The sequence below is a fragment of the Mus caroli genome, chromosome 2, assembly GCF_900094665.2.
Source record: "Mus caroli chromosome 2, CAROLI_EIJ_v1.1, whole genome shotgun sequence".
Lineage (NCBI taxonomy): Eukaryota > Metazoa > Chordata > Mammalia > Rodentia > Muridae > Mus > Mus caroli.
The window spans coordinates 76,742,792-76,765,029 of NC_034571.1; the positions used below are offsets into that span (position 1 = coordinate 76,742,792).

General features: G+C 33.9%; 1 protein-coding gene across 1 annotated transcript in view; it reads left to right on the forward strand.

The window, feature by feature from the left end:
• The window catches only part of Znf804a (zinc finger protein 804A), a 202,940-nt gene that overhangs the window by 175,341 nt on the left and 5,361 nt on the right, over window positions 1-22,238 (forward strand). Inside the window, exons 2-3 of the mRNA XM_021156869.2 lie at window positions 989-1,132; window positions 18,829-18,959. Of these exons, the coding sequence (XP_021012528.1) occupies window positions 989-1,132; window positions 18,829-18,959 (275 nt within the window). The remainder of the gene's footprint in view (window positions 1-988; window positions 1,133-18,828; window positions 18,960-22,238) is intronic.

Consider the following 22,238-nt stretch of genomic DNA (forward strand, 5'->3'; position numbering starts at 1 on the left):
GAGAGAGAGAGAGAGAGAGAGAGAGAGAGAGAGAGAGAGAGAGAGAGAGAGTTAGTTTGGGGACATGGGGAAATTGGAGTGGAGAAGAAATGGAAATGACAAATGCAGAACCTGTGTATGAAATTCTAAAATGGTTGAGTTAAACAAAAGGAGGCCGTGTTTCACTCTGAAAGATGTACTTGTGTCTGGCAACAATAAGTAAGGTCTCCAAGTTAGTTATAGGCAAAGCCTTACAAGTTCATGATTCTTAATCAGATGGTCACACATCTGACTCTATTCTCCATCCTCTGGAAGGTAGAGTTGTAAATCAGTCTTTATTCACAATAAGCTTCATGAACATAATGTGCTGCCTAGTTTGTTTTCTGCTCTCTCTCTCTCTCTCTCTCTCTCTCTCTCTCTCTCGTCTCTTTAGATGAAGAACTTAAATAATTTACAGAAAAGTAACTTAGGATGCAAATATTCAATTTTTAAAATTTCAATAAAATTTATCATGGAATCAATTACATTGACAAAATAAATGAAGTTTAAATTAACAATATATTTATGTAAATACTTAGAATGAAAATACCCCATTTGCATATATAATTGGCAGTACATATCTCTTCTTAAAGGCCACATTTCAGCTGTTTACCAAAGAGGATTTTATGGTAGCTAAGAATTAGATGTTTACAGTAGAACCAAACTGCTATTGGAAGCTGTATTTTAATGTTGGCAAAGATTGGATCTATATTCACTTAATGCCTCTTTCTATATGATTTACTTTCTTTCGTGTACTTCTGCTGTTTTTTTTTTTTTCATTTATATTGGCTTCATCTGCCAATGCTTTGCTTTTTTTGACTCATGTTTTCAAACTTGTTTTGCTGATTTTTTTTATTTGTCTTTTTTTCTAATTCTAGTTCTAATTGTTATATTGAAGTTGACAACGGTTGGCGCAAAGTAAACTCAAGGGAACGCTCATTGTATGTTTCCTTGAAATTTTATGTTTCAGGACTATGCTGAAAAGGAGAACACTATTGCCAAAGCTCTGGAGGATCTGAAGGCAAATTTTTACTGTGAACTTTGTGACAAGCAGTATTATAAGCATCAGGAATTTGACAATCACATTAACTCATATGACCATGCCCACAAACAGGTAAGAAGAATAAATCAAAAGTAAACATTTTAAAGAAATTTTCATGGACTGAATTGTTAAGACCATATTAAAAGTTTTATTTTGTTCTCATCAAATTTATAATCATAAAGTTGTAATTCTGTGATGATGAATCAAGTTTAAAGGTCAAAACTCAATGTTAGAAAGAAATGTCTAATGAAAATCAAGTCATAAATAAAAGTCTTATATTTTTTCACATTTGTTTTAAAAGCAAAAATCTGAAGAAAATGATCTTCTAAATGTCCTCAAATATATAACATTAAAAAAGTTGTTCAAAACTATAGTTATTTAACATAGTATGATTTTACATATATGGTCTTGCATTTCTTAACAATAAGTTACATATATTGGAAAATGAATCCTTATACAACTGACAAAACTATTCTAGAGATGCTGATTGTGTTCTTAGTGAAAGTGTTATAGACTTAAACTGTCCTGAAAAATCATGGGAAAAATGCCTTAGGGGTCTTGATTAAATATGTGCATGATTTGTATATGTCTATTTATTTGCTTGTATTTTTTTATTAGGTATTTTCCTCAATTACATTTCCAATGCTATCCAAAAAGTCCCCAATACACTCCCCCACCCCCAGTCCCCCACCCACCCACCCCCACCCCCTTGGCCTTGCATTCCCCTGTACTGGGGCATATAAAGTTGGCAAGTCCAATGGGCCTCTCTTTCCAGTGATGGCTGACTAGGCCATCTTTTGATACAAATGCAGCTAGAGTCAAGAGCTCTGGGGTACTGGTTAGTTCATAATAATGTTCCACCTATGGGGTTGCAGTTCCCTTTAGCTCCTTGGGTACTTTCTCTAGCTCCTCCATTGGGGGCCCTGTGATCCATCCAATAGCTGACTGTGAGCATCCACTTCTGTGTTTGCTAGGCCCCGGCATTATCTCACAAGAGACAGCTATATCTGGGTCCTTTCAGCAAAGTCTTGCTAGTGTATGCAATGGTGTCAGCGTTTGGAAGCTGATTATGGGATGGATCCCTGGATATGGCAGTCTTTAGATGGTCCATCCTTTCTTCACAGCTCCAAACTTTATTGGGTGTTTTGTTCCCAATTCCAAGAAGGGGCACAGTGTCCACACTTTGGTCTTCGTTCTTCTTGAGTTTCATGCGTTTAACAAATTGTATTTGCTTGTATTTTATACTAATATCAATTATAAATCCACTATTGATTGTTTGCTAAGTTCTGTAAAGAAAAATTCAAATTAGTAACTAAGAAGTGAAGTTAATTTTGATTTTATTTTCTAAAGTGCCTGATATTTACCATGACAACATTATTTGTTGTTTCTCTAATAATGGAATGTCAGACTTAGCATCAGTTTATACATAGTTTATTTGTCAAACATCACCCACAAAAATTACTCAAATTTAATTTTGGTAAAGACAAAAGAGATATGTTTGAACAGATGAACTTTCACCAACTTTCCATTAATATTGGGTTAAAAAAGGTTGAATTATCCAACAGAAAAGGAAAGACTAGGGGCAAATTATCTCATTAAGTGCTTATAAGACAATTATGTGCATTGTATTTTACTGTCAATGTTCCAGTCTTTCATATTGACTAAATTATGCTCAGAAAAGCTGCAGTAGGAAGAAAGTAACTCTTCAATTAAACACATTACTAATTATTGCATGTTTAGCTTAAGGATCTGTCTGTGATTTATTTCTCCCCCCTGTTGTGTAGTCAATCCCTGATTCCACAAGCAAAGGCAACTGTTTAGAAAGAACAAACCCTCTTCTTACATCAGAATGAATCTACTTACATATAAACTGCCTAATTTGAATATTATGACACACAAACCAATCATATGATTTCATGGTTTTTGGAATTTGGTAATGTTATATTTCATTTACTTATGTTTTTGATGTGACACTCATATTAACATTTTAATATGTTATAATTTTCATTTTAGAAAGGACCAGTTATTCCAAATTCATGGATGTACATACATTATTTTGAGACTACATATTGTCTTTCTCTATTTTTACAATATAGGACAAAATCAATAATAATTTGGTCCAAAAGTACAAGGTCACTTATGTAAGCCTAAGAACATTTCTGTTCCCTAGTCTTATGAATTTTGCACACTATTTATTCTTTAAAAAATTTATAGCTCTCAATTAAACAAACAAACAAACAAACAAAACCCAATGATAGACACAGGATTCTCAGGCTATGACAACTAAAGAATCCTTGTGGCATTCAGATATCTACCTTATCCTAAAATTTCTGTCATTTTTCTTACAGAATGAAGCATACAATATCAATACAGAAAAAAAAATACACAATATAAAATGCAAAGACCAGTTAAAAGTAAAGACCAGTTAGTGAGTATGAGGAATAGCTTTTTTTGTCTATTTTTTATTAAAAATAGTTTCTTTCCACACAAGACAGACAGACAGACAGACTCTCTCTCTCTCTCTCTCTCTCTCTCTCTCTCTCTCTCTCTCCATGTAACCTAAGAGAAATCAGAATGGATTTGACTTGTCATGTAATGTCTTGGAGAATCCCACTTCACCGTAATAAATACTATTAAGCCTTACACACAGATAGATTATCAAATGCCATAAATGCTGTAAAATGTTATAGTCATAGTTTATTAATTCAAAATGAGCATTGATATTTCTCTTTATGAGCAAAACCTTAGATAATGATAAGGTACCTGGAAACATTTAAGTCTACGCTCTCACTGTATTACTTTGTTGTGAGACAATGGGTTACCAATGACAATGTCTTCATAGAGTGATCCTCATCTCTCAACAAGATATCAGGCCAATAGATGCATTAAGTGGTATAAAAAAAGGCTCAGATTGCTGGGGGAAGTTTTGGTATTTTTTTTTCTTCTAAGAACTTGAAATTGGAATACTACAAACAAAACATAAAATACCCATGATCTGACAATATCTGAACTTAATATTGAAAATATTAAGATCGTCCCCCATGGTCAGGTATGTTCAAGAACTAAGAAAGATGACTTGTGGAATTCACAGAGGCACAAGAGAAATCAATACTGTGGGCTATCAGACAGTTAAAGTGTAGAGAACATGGAAATAGCTATTTGAGGAGGTTCCATAATCTAAGCTTTTTGTTCATTCAGCATTCCTAAGTCATTCTTCAATTCATATAACATGATAATCTTAAAATCATCCTAAAGCTCTTGTAATTTTTATTCATTCCTTGTTATTTTTTCTCCTCATACCCTTTCAAATATCCTGGTTACTAACATGTTCTGATGAATGTAATATGCTACTATGCCTTCAAATTACAGTATATTATTTTATTTATTACATTTTCAGCTCTAGTTTAAAATGTAAATAAAGAAAATATCTAATTAGATAAAATTTAAAAAGTAGAATTTATATAATTTTAAAAATTATGTTTATTACTTGAAATTTCTCTGATAAAGTTCTGATTATTTCTATTTATTTTTTCCATTTCATTGAATTTCTTTAAAATCATTATCTTAATGATATTTCAACATTATTTCTCTTTGAGTGCTGCTACTGAGTCGTTCCCTTTTGAAGTGATCATTATTTCCTGAATGATCTTCCTTCTGTGTAGGATGGATAATCATCTTAGCATTCAGCTATTTGGTATTTATTCCTCTCCTTACAATCTGATTTTCTTTGTGCCTGCCCTTCCAAAAATTCCAAGCACCCTGCTTTTCTTCTTCTAGCCTGAATCATATCCCTATTTTGGTACAGAATCATTTAAGTCCAAATTTTCCACAACTGTGCTATTAATCTGTTGTTGGTAGTTCATTCTAGAAGACAATGGAAGGTCAAATGTGATTCCAATACACAATTGGATGTTATTCCTTATGATATTGGGAAGAATCTAATAAGGGGAAACTATCCCATAGCCTACTTCCTGTGGTAATGTTATATTGTGTTCTTTACACAATTATTGAGGTCTGCAGTACAGAATTTCTTTCATTGTAGCACTGAGAAGATAAACTATGGAAAGACCTGCCCCCAACGCTTATATCATACCTGTAGCCACTTTGGCCAAAAGGGCTATCACTTCATATCAGTTTCTGGAGCCCATTGCGACACTGGATCAGACAAAGTCCCATAATGTATTAGGAGGAATAATGGTGGAGTGGATTAGGAGGAATAAGAGTGGAGACACATGACCACTGCAAGAATGCTAGTGGGATGGGGAGGGTTTCCCCACCTTGCCCACAAATATTGTACTGGAAGCACCATCCTTAAGCTGTGGTCCTTAGGGAGATCATAGTCACTGAGTTATGGTGGTGTTAGGTTTCTTCAAATGGCACTGAATGCCAAGACAATGTCCTGTAATTACCACTCTATTTTCTTATAAAATCAATCTTGCTCCATATTGCACTGTCTAAATGTGAGATAGATTTTGTGAAGAATTTTCTTTGATCAGTAGGACAGATAGTAGATTATTCTGTGTTTGAGTCTCACAGACACAAATATCCAAACAGTATCAGAGATGCACGGGTATCCTGAAGCTGGTGGGATACAATCTATGTCCACCTCATCAGGGTTAATTCTCTGCCTGTTGGAAGAACTAGTCAGTAGAATTCAATTTTAACCAATCATCTGTGAGTAGGTGTGATACCTGAGACAAAGAGACAGTGGTATAGTCAACAACGCTGATGAGGGCCTAGTTCATAGCTCATGCAGAAGTCTAAAACAAAGAGACACGCACTGTGTTGTAGTGATTGGTTATGCTTTGCTCCAGACCTATGCAAAGCTGGAAGTGATCCAGTTTGAATCAGTTTACACCATACAGATCTCTCTCTCTCTGATGCCTTAATGTCTTAAAGGACTAGTGACTGCATTTCACTTTCCTGCCTGTTTCTTGATCATACTCTTGTGGGCATCTCACAGCTATCCTGTACAAAGCACCATGCTATCCCTGGAAGCTTTGTCTCAGTGGATAGAGTCTTGTTCTCTTCTCGGCTGCCCGAGGTTATGGGAGGATCCACAGGGTGATTCCTTACTAACAGTTGCAGAATCTCATCTGGCACATAGCAGCACAAAGACTCACAGGAGTCTATCAACAAAGAGAAAATTTAATTTTGGGCAGGAAAATGATAGATTGATTACAAACCATTATTTTGAGCTGCATTTCTATAATAGCTTTTATTTTTTATTTTTTTGTATATTTATATTGTGAGACAGGAGACTGAGTTTCTCTACATAGCCCTGGCTCTCCTAGAACTCACTATGTATACCAGGCTAGTCTTGAACTCAGACAGGTCCATCAGACTTATTTCCATAGCTTCTGGGATTAAAGGCTTGTGCCATTACAACAGAATAATAGTTAATATTTTTAGAACATAGGAATTTTCTTGATATAAGCAATCATAGAGTTCCTTTAAGGACTGGTATATATTCCAATACTCTGTCACTCTCACTGTGTACCCATAATCATGTGCTGTGATTACTATAACAAATAATAACAAATATAACATACTGACCTTATAACAAACAATATGATTATATGTATTAATTAGAAAGAAACAGTTTAAGATATTGTTAAAGAAGATGAATGTCTAACAGAAATATCTTGGTAAACTTTATGGATTTGCTAGCTATATATTGACCCAAATATATATCAAGGCTTATCAAATTTTGAAAAATTCATATTATTTTAGTATGTTTATATGTATTGATGAGGAAAATACATATGAATAATAACATAAATATGTAACAAATGGATAATGAGGAACTTAATTATGTAAGTACCTCACACTTATTCTGATACCAACTGCTGATATGGACGAGTCTTGAGTCTTCTCATCTTAGTTCTCTTAGGGTTCTATTATTCCTTCTACATGCTATGGTCTAGAAGGATGAATTTCTTTAATCTGTTTAGATATGAATTTCACAAATTCAAGGTTATCAATTATAGTCCATAATCAGCAATTACCACTATGTACTGTACTTAATAATCTACTTCATATTTTAAGTGATTCCTCCTTATAAAATGTGAATACAATGGTTTTCAGTAGTGTACTATTCTTCTAAATTTTATTCTCTGCGATAAAAATAAAAGATCAAACACTCAGCATCAGGCGAAAAGAAAAACTTTTCCTCTAAGCAATTTGACCTATTCATCTGCTGTTCAAGTCAAGTCATACTGAGTCTGCCCACTCCCCTGTCTACCTATTGGCAATTCAGAGTTATTTTCACTGTAAGAAATTTGTCACATTGATGCAATGGAGAGATAGAACAGGGAATGATTGCTTTAGTCCTAGAGTCCCTCAAACATCTTGATTTTTTGCTTTAGTGGTGGCTGAAATACCTCGCAAAAGGCAGTGAAGTGACCTTCACCTCAGCAAGTCAAGACTCAGAGACTTGCAGCTTGCTGCTTTGTTCTTCCCGAGAGGAAGTCAAGGTCAGGCCAGGTTACTGAGATGTATTATTCCTGCAGAGAATTCTAAGGCTCTGAAAACAGAAGAGCTTTATTTACAAGTTTTAGTATTTCTAAATGATTTAAACTGCTTCTTCAGTGACACTTGAGAAAGAAATTATTTCTTAATATCTGTGTGCCAGCATATAAAATTAATGGTGAACTGAAAATAGCATATATATATATATATATATATATATATATATATATACATGTACATATATATATATATATGGTAAAATTATTTCCAATATTTTCCATGTGTATATGATGTGAATCAATGTAATATTACTCTTTTGTTTAAATATTATATAACTATATTCATTTCATTTCACTTTTGATGTTATAACTAAATACAACATTTCTCTCCTTCTCGCTAAAGCCTCTCAAATATATATCCATCTATATACATATATATTACTAAGAAAACCTATTCAATTCACATAATGTCACCTGCATGTATGTTTTCAGAAATAACTTTGGCACTGGACAACCAATGGTGTGCTCTTCCTAGGGAAAACCTGCAGATGTTTCTTCCTTCTGCCTCTTATAGCACTGGAATGCTGGGATTACACATGTGTTGTGCAGCATCTGCATGTTTTTTAACTTATTCATTTTACATCCCACTCACTGCCCCCTCATGGTCAGCCCCTCCCACAATACTTCCCAATTCCCCATCCCCTTCTCCTCTGAGCAGGATATCTCCAACCCTGGCGCTTCATGTCTTTGTAAGGCTAGGTCCTTCCTCTCCCACTGAGGCCTGACCAGACAGCTTAGCTAGAAGAACATATCCCACATACAGTTTTGGGGATAGGCCCAGACCCATTTGTTCAGGCCTCATATCAAGCTCAGTTATTAGGCTTATACTACAAATAATTTATACTCTCTTAGCCATCTAAATGATGCTTCTTCATAGTACTTACTAGTTTTGTTGGCATTATCTTTGGAATTGCATATTTATTTTTATTATACTTTGCTAATATTCATAAGTTAGCAAATATATTTATCTCCTTTAAAAAGTAATTTATGCACCTTTTTTTGCCTTTCCCATGTAGAGATACTTACAGTTTTGTTTTGAAGAAATTGAGACACTTTTTGGGAACTATCATTAATAATATCCAGCTTATTCAAAAGAAAATTGATTCTGAATAATATAAGTGTGTAAGTCTAACATTCTCATTATGTGTGGCTTTGGTACCAGTAAATTCTTGGATATCAGAATTTTAACTGTCATTAATTCCTTCTAAGTGGGATTATTCCATTATTTAAATAAGGATCGTCTCAGAATATATGATGATGCTCCTGACATTTATAGAAATGAATATGTCTGTATTTATATTCTCCGTAAGTTGTAAACATGGACAAAGAAACAAAGAAAATGAATTGTCATTTAAGTTTAGAATCTTTAGATTCATCAGAGAGAGCTGATTGATCCTGGCATACTCCTTTTATCCTACTGTGGAAAGCAAATTCCAGCTTAGCTGGGGCTTCACAGAGAAAGCCAGTCTTGAAAAAGCCAAAGGAGAAACAAAAGAAAACAAAATCATATGAGAAATTACACACACACATACACACACATACACACACAAACACACACACACACACACACACACACACACACACACACACACCCTATTTTTCCAGGTTCTCTATTTTGAAGCTGCCCAAATGATTGCATGGTGAGGCCAGGATTATAAAGAATGTGGAGGTTAGCAGAGAGGTTACTGCTTTCATTACTTCTAATGATACCTGTGTTCTTCAGTGATCAAGAAGATATAGGGAAACAAAAAAGCATTCTTATAGATCCAAGACAAGTTTTAAAAAGCCATCCAAAGGGAATGAAAAGCGAAGCATTGAAAATTGAATGATTATCATGTATGATATTTCTTCTGCAGGAAAAAAAGCTAAGCAGAAGAGAGGTATTGGGAGACCATGGAGAAATGTGAGATCCTGAAAAAAAAATTCTCTAGGTTTACTTCACCCTCTGCAGATTCGAAATTCACTCAAGGTCAAATTGTTTTCATAAAAGAGTATATTGAAGGAATAAAATTTGCTAGTACACCAACCTACTATTTACAACTTCCATATTAAAAATATTTAAATGTTCTACTTAAATATTCCATCCATTCAGCCTGAAACATTCTCTTTACCCTCCAGTGTGATTCAGCAGGAAGAAAATTTGAAAATTTGTAATCAATACAAGTTAAAAAGAGATGGAGAGAGATTCCCAGGATCAGTGATCATGGCAGAGGACAAGAGTTGACTCAGGTGTCAATTAGACTGGTGATAATTTGTATGAAACAGAATTTGAGCCACCTGAAGTGGGCTACTGAATCCTAAGCAATGGAAAATGTGTCATAAGACATGTTAAGTTTAGGCTTCAAAACTCAACTATATCAGTATTTAGAAAACTTGGTATTGTTCAAGGATAGCAGGGCCGGGGAATGATCTTATATGCAAAGGATTGTAAGTGTCTTTACCAGCAACTAAGAATGCTATAGACTGGAGTAAGAGAATAAGTAGGAAATTTTACAACACTTATCATTTATTTAAAAAGTCCCATCTACACGTGAGTTTGAATACCATTTCCTGACTAGTCTCTATCTTATCTCAGATGAGGCTAATTCAGGTCAGCAAGGTGACTAATTATGTAGAAAGTAAGAAAATGAAGTGTATTTTTATATCCATAACTTAACAAATTGTATTTATTCACACTTCACATATTTTATTCATGAGTGTTTTGCTGCTAATTAAATCATTATTATTGCTTTTTTCTTTTATAGTTCACAATGTGACAGTGACTAGATCTTTAAAAGTTTCTAAATTGCATCAGTTTTTGATGAATCTATGTTATGTTTACTCAAGCTTAGTTAGTAATATGTTATGTTATGCGTACTTATTTTTAACTGTACATATGTGTATCACTTATATGAACAATAGTATTTAGTAACACCAGACAATTTCCTAAACATAGCTCAACTAATTATATATGTTTACAAATGGAAAACTAATAATGCTACATGAAATACTAGTGCCACAGACTAGAAGATGATTTTGTAAATATATATATTACATATATTAAATGGATATTTATACATTTACATATGTAAAATTATTCTTTGTTTTGGGAATTCATTTATGTTGTAATGCAAATACATATCATTTTTATAATTTGGGCTTGGAGATTATTTCAGTTGTATATCTCTCTTTGGCTAGCAAGATCTCTCAGTGGGTAAAGGCATTCACCATTACTGAGTAGCTTTTAGACAAAAATCTCTAAGCTCACATCAATTTTGTTACTCTAGAGAAGAAATGTTATTTGTTATCCTTAGTCAATTTGATAATCTTTTGGTAATATTTTAAGAAAAATGGAAGGAATAGAAGTATAAATATTTATAAAGCTTAATATAGACTCTTACCAGAAATTTTGAGGAGCCCCAAGTTGAAGCACTACATTTTGTCAGTGAATCTGGGGTCCTCTCTTGGGGAGTTAATTATTTTTTGTTTGTTTGTTCTTCTTTTTTTTTTTAAAGAATTTAAGAGTGGCTGTAAAGGAAACGTGATAACAATCATTTAGAGTTTAAAGTAACACTCTGGCCAGCCAAACTATAAATCTAGTCAACTTTGTGGAAGAGGAACATAGAGAAGAGGAAGAAAGAAAAGAATGTGTTTTGTAAGTGGTCATATGGTAGAAAGAATGTGGATTAACTTCATAGAGGAATGATGTGAAAGCCCAGAATGTGCAAGAAAGCATAGCCAGGCTTTGTGCAGGTATCAGAAATGAAGAAAAAAGAGAATTTGTAAAACATAGAAAAGTATAAAGGATGCTTTTCTGAGTAACTCAGAAAAGCAGGTGAGTTTATTACAGCTTCATGGTTCCAGCTACATGAGTGGCTTCACAGAGCGCCAGGCTTCTGGGAGGGGAAGCATTGTTTCAGTAAGATGGTGATTACTATTCCTCCCATCTCCTCAGTATCTCATATGCTGAATGGACCGTCCTGAGAACAGTTTTATTGCCCTGTGGCTGGCCAGCCAAATGGAATGTTAGGTCTCTGAGGGAAGATCCTGCTGTGTCTGTTTAGTGTTGCTTCTATATAATTGAATTCAGAGCAGACCACCTGGTATTGTGTAACTAAATTTTAAAAATAATATCTATAGAATTTTCAGGTTGATTTCATCAGTGTTATCTGATATATTGATTTCTGCTGAATGTTCAAAGCTATTGTAAACATCTGTGATAAAGTACTTACAATGATTATGTGGAATTAACATAAAATAGAAAATAACTTTTGTTTCTGTTGTAAAATACACCTCAGTCTTTAAGTTTGATTTTTAAGTACTCTTCTTAATGACTAAAAATAATAGTACACAAATAAATAATCAAATATTTTTAATTGAAAATTAAAATGAAATATTGTTTGACATATGAAGATAAAAGATATCATCTATAATTTTATATACTTATATATATGTTATTATGTTATGCAATATTAATATGTTCTTTTATTTAAAGTGACACTACAGTCCAAGAATATGAAATGTTACTTTAATTTTTAACAGTTTTGGTAATATATGCATAATATATATTTATAAAATTCAGCCATAAATCAATCATCCTTCATTTTCTGCTCATTCAAGTGGCTCGTGTCTTTTGAAAATAATCATGTCCATGTTTCTTACAATCAAGTTTCTATTGCTCTCACTCTGCTACTAAAGATCTTATCCAGATTTTTGTTAGCAAATTTTCAAAGCCTCCTATTGTAAGAGGAAGTTAATCACAGCCATCCTGTGCCAATTCAATTTGATAAGCATTCATAAGCACTTACAATGCAGTAGACACTTCTGATCCAGCACTTAAGAAAATGAACTCAATAGTTGGAAAATCAGTTTTAGACAGAACACACACTGATTGCCAAGACTTTTATATTAGAATTAGAATGAGGTTTTTATCCACAAAGAGAACCTTGAGTTAATGGAATCTAAAGAATGGGAGGCCTTGGGGAAAGATATTGTTCAGATCTGATATGCCATTAAGAGATTAGATGCTTTTAAAGCTGCCAGGAGAAAAGTCCAAGTGATACACACTCATGATAGTAATGAGAAGTGAAATGTGAAAACTAAAAAAAAAAAAATAACTTCTACAGTATCACTCAGCATAATGCCATTGATTAAATAATGACTAGAAGGAAATTACACCTTGAAGTCTGATAACATCCACTAGACTAGCACCTCTGAAATAAAATGTATTTGCTAACATTCTAATAGATCATGCAGTACAGTGCATTTCAAGAATGCTAAATTGACTTAGGAAGTGGAGATGCTGATTCTCTGAGGCTGTTACTTCTTTAAAAGGTACAAAAGCGTACTTAGATTTTAAAAAGCCACTGAAACAGTTTTTGATAAAAACAGCTCTCCTAAATTCAAATTGAGGTTCTAATATTTGGAAAGCTTAACTGTTAATAATACAATAATAGTGAAATATAAAACCTGTTAAAGAAAACCTTAAATATTATTTGAAGAGAAATAGAGCTGAAAAGAATTGTAGAGGTATACATCTAGAAACTAGATATATTTTAATTAACTATAAATTAAAAACTCTCAATTTTGGTTATTTTCAAATTAAATGATTAATTTAATTGTCTACTTTTAAATTATGACATGAGGGGCTGGAAAATTTTAATTCTTTATGTTCTTAGTTTAGCAGCTATGTCTTTGCCAAGAGAATAACCTAACAACTGAGAATGTGGGTGGCTCCCCTGTTAGAATAACAGTCAACAGTCAAACACTGGTAGTGACAGAGCATCAAGGTTAAAAGAACAGGGAATGAAAATTTTCTCTTTAAATACAAAAAAAACAAAGGAAGAAAGGTAGAAAAGAAAGAAATGAAGGAAGAAAGTATAAAAGAAAGGAAGGAAGGAAGAAAGAAGGGAAGGAAGGAAGGAAGAGAGAGAGAGAGAGAGAGAGAGAGAGAGAAAGAGAGAAAGAAAGAAAGAAAGAAAGAAAGAAAGAAAGAAAGAAAGAAAGAAAGAGAAAGAAAGAAAACAGGTTCATATAATTCATAGAATTTTGCTGTCAATTCAGTTAATAGGGATTAAATGTAATTCTATTAAAGAAACAGAAGAGTGTGTAAAAAATTTTACATTGACCCAAGAACATCAACAGAGGATGAACATTTTATTTGAGAATTTATATTCCTTGGGATTCCCTATAGAAACAAAATCTACATAATAAATTTTAAACTGTGTGTGTGTGTGTGTGTGTGTGTGTCTGTGTCTGTGTCTGTGTGTAAGTAGAAGGGAGAGGTGATAGATGATAGATGGATAATAGAAAGACACAAAGACAGACAGACAGACAGATAATGTAAAAGATCTTTTGATCATAACTCATATATTAGTATATCATTTTAGAGCTTATTTTCTTTTCTCAAGTAAAATAAACAATGGGTTCTAGTATTGCTATATCCTTTACAGAGCTCCAGAGGCTTGCACCTGAATGCCAGTTTTGAAACACAAATATAAAGACACAGAAAAGAAAATCTGGGGATGATCTAGCTTTAACTCTCTGATGGAGAAACCATAGTACCTCATAAGCTCAGAGTATTTATTATATGTATTTGAACAGAGAGGTACGGTTATTTTATACAACTGACTAAGAATGAGGTCATTATAAATGGATAAATAAGAAGTCATGATCTATGGTGTACAGCTGAATCAGTCTTGGTAAGATCAATCTGGGTATGAAAGTAATCTTCAGGCTGTCAACATCCGGAGTAAGAGAGCTGTGACAGACAGCTGACTTTTCAGTCAACCTGTGCTGATCTTGTCTGTTGGACCTGAGAAATGAGGACCTGAATGAATGTATAGTTTAATTCTGTTAAATTCAGTTTCAGTGTACATTTATATGTAAAAATAACAACAACAACAACAAAAAAAAAAACAATGATCCAAGAAAGATTGTTTGAGTTCAGAAAAAACAGGCAAATAAAGGTCATTAAACACATGCTAATTATTAATAGAGCAGCCATTTCCCAAACTTCCTCATAATAGATTAATTTAAACAGAATAGTCTGGCACATTCTATACATTATATCTGGGAAAGCACAAAAGCAAGGCAGAAGGATATACCCAGATTCAAGGTACACTGGCCAGGTTGGGTTCTGTAGCAATATTCAGACATCCAACACCACAAACATGTCTTATAAATGTTTGTCACAGGAGGCATGAAATCACATCCAAGAGCAATCCAGGGAACAAACTGCACCTGAGGTAAAAGGCCCTGTGCCTTTTTTTCTGGAACTTTTCTAAGTTTCCCAAGTCATTGTTCACAGTGGGTCATTCTTCTGACTATGTTTCAACAATGGACATTTTTTATTATTTTTTAATTCTTTTATTAGATATTTTCTATATTTACATTTCAAATGTTATCCCCTTTCCTGGTTTCCCCTCCTAAAAAAAAAAAAAAAAACCCTATCTCCTCCCCACTCCCCCTGCTCACCAACCCACCCACTCCCTCTTTCTGGCCATGGAATTCCCCTATACTGGGGCATAGACCCTTTTAAAACAATACTATCAACACCAAACGTGTCCATAAGGGAAGGTTTTGCCATTTCTTATTTGAACATAGACTTGACTCATGTAGAATGGAGGATGGAAGACCTTACAGCCATTTCTTATTTGAACATAGACTTGACTCATGTAGAATGGAAGATGGAAGACCTTACAATTTCTTTATGAGTTTGAACATAAGATAATCATGCCATGTCAAACAAAACACTTTCACTGGGGACTTCTTATATTTGGATCATCCTCTCCTCTCACACATGGTTTGACATTTGATACACTGGAAAGCTCCACAGCCATCAGGGTCCTTCTGGAATGTCTCAAATGTAACAATGATCTGATTAGATATGGTAGTTGTATCCCATGGATTATGTTCACATTTTCTGTCTGGAAATTGGCCCTCTTCTTCTGTTGTTCCCATAAACAAACAGCCCCGGAGCATCAGCGCTGCCAACAGGCTTTGGGGAAACCAAACCTGTGCTCAAATGAATATGGTCTGTAGATGGTTGTATTCTGGATGTTCTCTTTGCTATAAGTTGTTTCTTCTCAGTTTTTTTTAAATGTCTCTATAGTTTATTTCTCACCTCCTAACCATCTCTGCTGTAAAGTTTTCACGGTTATGAACACTTTCATAGTGAAAATATCATAGGTTGATTCCTAATTAGCATACCTTACACAATAATCTTGATTGGCAATGGAATCTTTGACTTCTCACTGATCAAAGTCAAGAAGCAGATTCATAGATGTTATCATACATAAGATTTAATTAAATGAAGAGTCATCTCTGTTGACACTGAAGATGTTGGCAAAAGGCAATTTGTAAAAGGGTTCTAGAAGGCTCTAGTTGCTTAAAATGGCTTTTTTTTTCTTTACTAGAATGAAATCTAAGCTATTTTTTCTAGTCCTACAGAATTTGGATGGACATGAATTATATCAATTAATTTGTAGAACACTAAAAGACATTTTCCCAGCCATATTTCCAGATAAAAACAATTTGACTACAGAAATGGCAGGCCTACAAACAACGATTAAATGTCAGCTATTTTAAGGTGTTGAATTTGTACTGAAATAAAAGATTTAGTATAAAACTGCCTTTCCTAATCACTGTATTTGAAATAGATCACCTTCTATCCATATTCCTACAACCCTTTCTTTCACCCACATCAAGTAACATTTCAAGATTTTTATACAATATAAGTAATATTTTCATATGCTCCAACATCTGTCCTTAATCACAATAAAAATATGCAAAGAAAAGATAAATTTTCATTGTCACAGATATTTAAAATGTGCTTAGAATAACCCTTGAGAAATTGTAAATATTTAGATAACTGTAAATTAATATATACATACATATTATATATATACAATAGTTACTTCAGGTTGACATGAAGTTTGAGCAGCTTGAATAGCAATACCTGTAAATTCGAGAGATATATCATAGAGTATGTAGATTAAATGGACTATCCATCTAATTTGCTTAGCTTCAGTTCCTTCACTTCCAGAAATAACAAGAAAGCTTTGTAAACATAGGCATGTTTTGTAAGAATCATCAAAATAATGTTTCCTTAATGAATTTTATGGAGAAATAGCAGAGGTAAATGGAGAAATACTAAAGATCCATATGTTCGAGAAAATGATTCAACCTTTCCTTTAAGATATAGCATTATTGACTATCAAATTAAAATTTGGAGAAATACTACTCAACAAGGGAAAAAGTACAAACTTGCATGTTCGATTGAAAGTGTGCAGACAATAATATAAAGTTCTTTGTAGCTGTTTGGAAACTTAAACCCTTAAAAAAAAGGAGTTCTTGATCAATTTGATTACAATATTTTTGCTTTCAAGAAATTGTCTGATGATGGCCATGAGTATAAAGTGTGCATAAAATGTTTACTAAAATTTTGCTCGCAATTTTGAAATAAAAAAAAAACAGTATGAGAAAACTTTTAATCTTAACATAATTTAAATTTTTCTCTTCTTGGTAGTAACTCAGGCCCTCAGTCACTGGAAGTATCATTTTTCTCCTTTTTAATGGAATTTAACTTACTAGTTCAAACCCCTTTCATGACGTGTATTTTATTAATTATAAATGCACATATTTGTTAAAGATGTTTATTATGTATATAAAATTAACTATTTAGGAACAATTTTATTTAAAGAACTAAAAAGCTCTGTCTTACTGCCTTGATTTTTAGAACCTTATATTTCACTTCAGAGAACTTGTAATGACTGAGGCTACTGATTGCTAATATTGAGGAAAACACTGTTATTGACCTATTATATTCTGATTTTATATCCAAAACAAGTCAATGAATTTTGTAAGTTATAGTTACCTTTACCAGTCATATGGACATGAGTTTGTCAAATCTTCTGTCACAAAGTTGTACACTAGTGACATGGCTCAATATAAGTCTAAATATGATACTTCAAGAACTCCTTCTGAAGAAGTAGATTATTCCTAATAAGAAAATTCAAAATGCTTATGCTATTTAAATAATATTAATGAATATAACACAAAAATCAAGAGTAGGAAGGGTTACATGTGAACATCTACCTATAATATACATTAACATAAATGTAAGAAGCCATTTGAACCTGATTCTGTGTGTGTCCTCAAAGTTGGTGAAGTTACATGATGCTGTACCAATTAAATTACAAGTTAAGTCTGTGACCAATAAGAGTTAAACAAAAATGTTTGACATTAGTTCAACAAAATCAATACTTGTATGAAATATGTATAGAAAATTACTGCTTTGAATAATATGAGCAATTCACCTACAAATTTAATAAATATTTATTGAGTAGGTCTTTTGTATCCAAGGCATTATTCTGAGTCTATAGTATAGGGCAGTAAACATACACACAGCATATATTGAAATTCTTTCAATACCATTATAAAATATGACTATTTCAATCTTTATTCTAGAATTCTACTCTCAAAATACAATTCATCAAAATTCTGGCACATCATAAACTACTAACAAAATACTATTTCAATCATTTTTTAAACTATGCATCATCTCAATAAGAAACCACGGTTAAAATGACTGAAGATGGACCCCTTTGATATTCGTTCAGTCACATCATATTTGTAACTATTTGTTGTTTTTCTTCAAGTGTGTTAGCATCTTTTTTTCTGGCCTTCACTCTTGAAAATAATCTCCTTCACTACAGATTAAAATAACAATGTTCAACATAATAATTTCCCAAACAAAATTAATACTTCATCTGAAGACAATGATTTGACCTTTGACATAAAGATTTTTTTAAATCATTTCAGTGGTAATCATTTGCCTTAAGTTTTATGGTATCACATTCTAGTATAGAGCACACTCAAATAAAAAAGATTTAACTTTATAACTAAAATCCATAAATGTATTGAATTTGTTTGAAGCTTGAGGGCTTAACAAAGTCTGTAATGCATATTCTAAATTAAGGAAAGATACTTAGAAGACAATAATCAATAAGAAGGGAAGAAAGATTGTAATTTCAATATACCTAAGGCACAGATGCAATTTTCACAGTAATATAATTTCATGGTTGGGCATTTTTATAAAAAGTAAAGTGGAAGAATATATTTGAGTTAGAAACAGGTTTTGATTGATGCTATGTTTTTCTTTGATGAAGTCGATGTATTGAAAAGCCCCTGCAACAATATAACTTTAAAGTTGTTCTCAACGGAGACACTATTAATTATTTCCATATTTTTTAATAGAGGCTCAAAGAACTGAAACAGAGAGAATTTGCTCGAAATGTAGCATCTAAATCCAGGAAGGATGAAAGAAAACAGGAAAAGGCACTCCAACGTCTTCACAAGCTGGCCGAGCTAAGAAAGGAAACTGTGTGGTGAGTGTATAATGAAATGCTAACTTTTCTTAAAATACACTCAGAAAATAGCGGCGGGAGTTAGAAATAAAGGGCACAAACCTATTTATGTCAGTGCAGAGAAAGAGGCATATATGTTTTCATGGCCTTTTGTAGAAGTAAAGAGTAATTTGAATTTCATGCAAATACCTGTTTAATGCACATTTCACTAAAACTCCAAAATTACCGTGTAATCTCAGTTTATAAAAGTATATTTTGCATCAGTCAAGGCCTGTATCTAAGCCATCTTAATTGAAAACTGTCCCATTTCTTCATAAAATTCAAACCATTTGACTGAAGATGTGAGCAAAGCTCTATCTCCTGACTCTTGGCAAAAAAAGCATTTTTGAGAAAATCTTATTTTATTTTTTTAAATGATAATTTGAAGAACATTTCTTTGAAATTACTTTTAAATTTGAAAAATGAGGTCAGGAAGATACTGCCACTTCTGAAGCATTTCAAAATTAGTTTCTCTGTGAATAAACTATAGCTGGACTGTTAGAAGTTCACAGCTCTTAAACTTTGACCCGTTTCTCACAGTGAGCAGCTGTTAGATGTGAACACAGTTATAATTCAGACCTCACAAGCCCAGCCAGGGCAAAGCTATTAAAAGAAATCTCTGTGTAAGGTGCCCTTATTTCTCTCAACAAATGAAGTCTTCCTTTTTACTGTCTAGAAAAAAGATTTTGTGCTAAATTAATTCCATATTCAATATTGTTATGGAGTATTTTGACTTAAAAAATTAAAATCCCAAATTTAAATTTTAAAACAATATGAAAGTTTTTTTTTAAATCCCACGTGGTACTTTTTAAAGAAACTGTTGCTCATCTATATTTGTGAGATCTGTTTACTGCTGTAGAATCTGATGCAGAGTTGATGTAAATCAACGCTATATAGAATCTTGGGAACTAGTTACTACACAATAAAATGTTCTAGAAGTGTAATTACCATGTAACTATGATATATATTTAGAAAGGTATATTTATAATATATAAACAATCTCTAATAATTCATTAAAACATTTAGTAGACAATATTTCTCATTGTACACACACACACACACACACACACACACACACACATGCACACGCACACGCACACATACACACACAAACCTGGATACAACTTGCATGAATTTTGTACATAAAAAAGGTAATGTCATTTTGAAGCAAGACAGACAAGACAAATGTACATTGTTTTAGTGATTTTTAAAATAAGCTATAATATATGGCCATTTGAAATTTCTTAAAAACAAACCCTTAAATGGAATGGAATTGCTTTTAAGATAATCCTTAGCATAAAGGTAAAATTTAAAGATTTCTCATAATATACATAGGACAAACTCTTTTAAAAATACAAAACTAAACTAAAAAACAAACAAACAAACAAACAAAAAAACCTCAGCATGTATGATATATTGCCAAATACAGTTAGAATAAAATTCACATTTTAGGTGAATAGTACTCTATTATAAAGGATTACATTTTATAACATAACATACAACTTGAGAGTAATTCTCAAACACTGTCATCTCTTCTCTAGTAACAGGTGATAGACAACTCTTGGGGGGTGGGAGGAAGCAGATTTGAAAAAATTTCACTGAGGTGAATCATTGAAGACATTTCGAGCCTTTCAACTTTTTTAATTAATTTATTTTTTACACTCCATATTCCATTCCTTGCTCCCAGCTCCCCATCCACCATCCGACTGCCCCCCACACCACACCTACTCCTCATAGCCTGTCTCCAAGTGGATGCCCCCACCTCCCAACCCTCCTGACCTCTAAACTCCCTGGGGCCTCCAGTCCCTTGAGGGTTAGGTGCATCATCTCTGAATGAACACAGACCCGAAAGTCCTCTACTGTATGTGTGTTGGGGGCCTCTTATCAGCTGGTGTATGCTGTCTGTTTGGTGGTCCAGATTAATTGAGACTGCTGGTCCTCCTACAGGATCCCCCTTCTCTTCAGCTTTTTTTCTGCCTTCGCTAATTCAACAACTGGGGTCAACTGCTTCTGTTCATTGGTTGGGTGCAAATAACTTCATCTGACTCTTTCAGCTGCTTGTTGGGTCTTGTGAAGGGCAGTCATGATAGGTCCCTTTTTGTGAGCATCCCTTATAGCCTCAGTAATAGTGTCAGTCCTTGGGACCTCCCCTTGAGCTGGATCGCACTTTGGGCCTATCTTTTCCTCAGGCTCCTTCCCATTTCTTTCTCTCTTTTTAAAAATTGGGTATTTTCTTCATTTACACTTCAAATGCTATTCCAAAAGTCCCCCAGACCCTCGCCTCATACTCCCCTACCTACCCACTCCCACTTCTTGGCCCTGGCATTCCCTTGTACTGAGGCATATAAAGTTTGCAAGACCAAGGGGCCTCTCTTCCCAATGATGGCCAAGTAGGCCATCTTCTGATACATATGCAGCTAGAGACACAAGCTCCAGCAGTACTGGTTAGTTCATNTTGTTGTTCCACCTATAGGGTTGCAGACCCCTTTAGCTCTTTGGGTATTTTCTCTAGCTCCTCCATTGGGGGCCCTGTTTTCCATCCAATAGCTGACTGTGAGCATCCACTTCTGTGTTTGCCAGGCACCAGCATAGCCCTCACAAGAGACAGCTATATCAGGGTTCTTTCAGCAAAATCTTGCTGGCGTATGCAATGGTGTCGGCGTTTAGAGGCTGATTATGGGATTGATCCCCAGGTATGGTAGTCTCTCCATGGTCCATCATTTTGTCCCAGCTCCAATCTTTGTCTTTGTAACTCCTTCCATGGGTGTTTTGTTCCCAATTCTAAGAAGGGGCAAAGTGTCCACACTTTGGTCTTCGTTCTTCTTGAGTTTCATGTGTTTTGAAAATTGTATCTTTTATCTTGGGTATTCTAAGTTTCTGGGCTAATATCCACTTATCAGTGAGTACACGGGCTCCTCTCCATTTCTATCCCTGTAATTCTTTCAGACAGGAACATTTATGGGTCAGAGGTGTGACTGTGGGATGGCAACCCCATCCTTCACTTGATGTCCTGTCTTCCTGCTGTCAGTGGGCTGTATAAGTTCCCTCTCCCTACTGTCAGGCATAATCTTTTTTAAAATTTTTTAATATTTTTATTACATATTTTCCTCAATTGCATTTCCAATGCTATCCCAAAAGACACCATACATCCCCCCCCCACTTCCCTACCCACCCACTCCCATTTTTTTGGCCATGGTGTTCCCCTGTACTGGGGCATATAAAGTTAGTGTGTCCAATGGGCCTCTCTTTCCAGTGATGGCC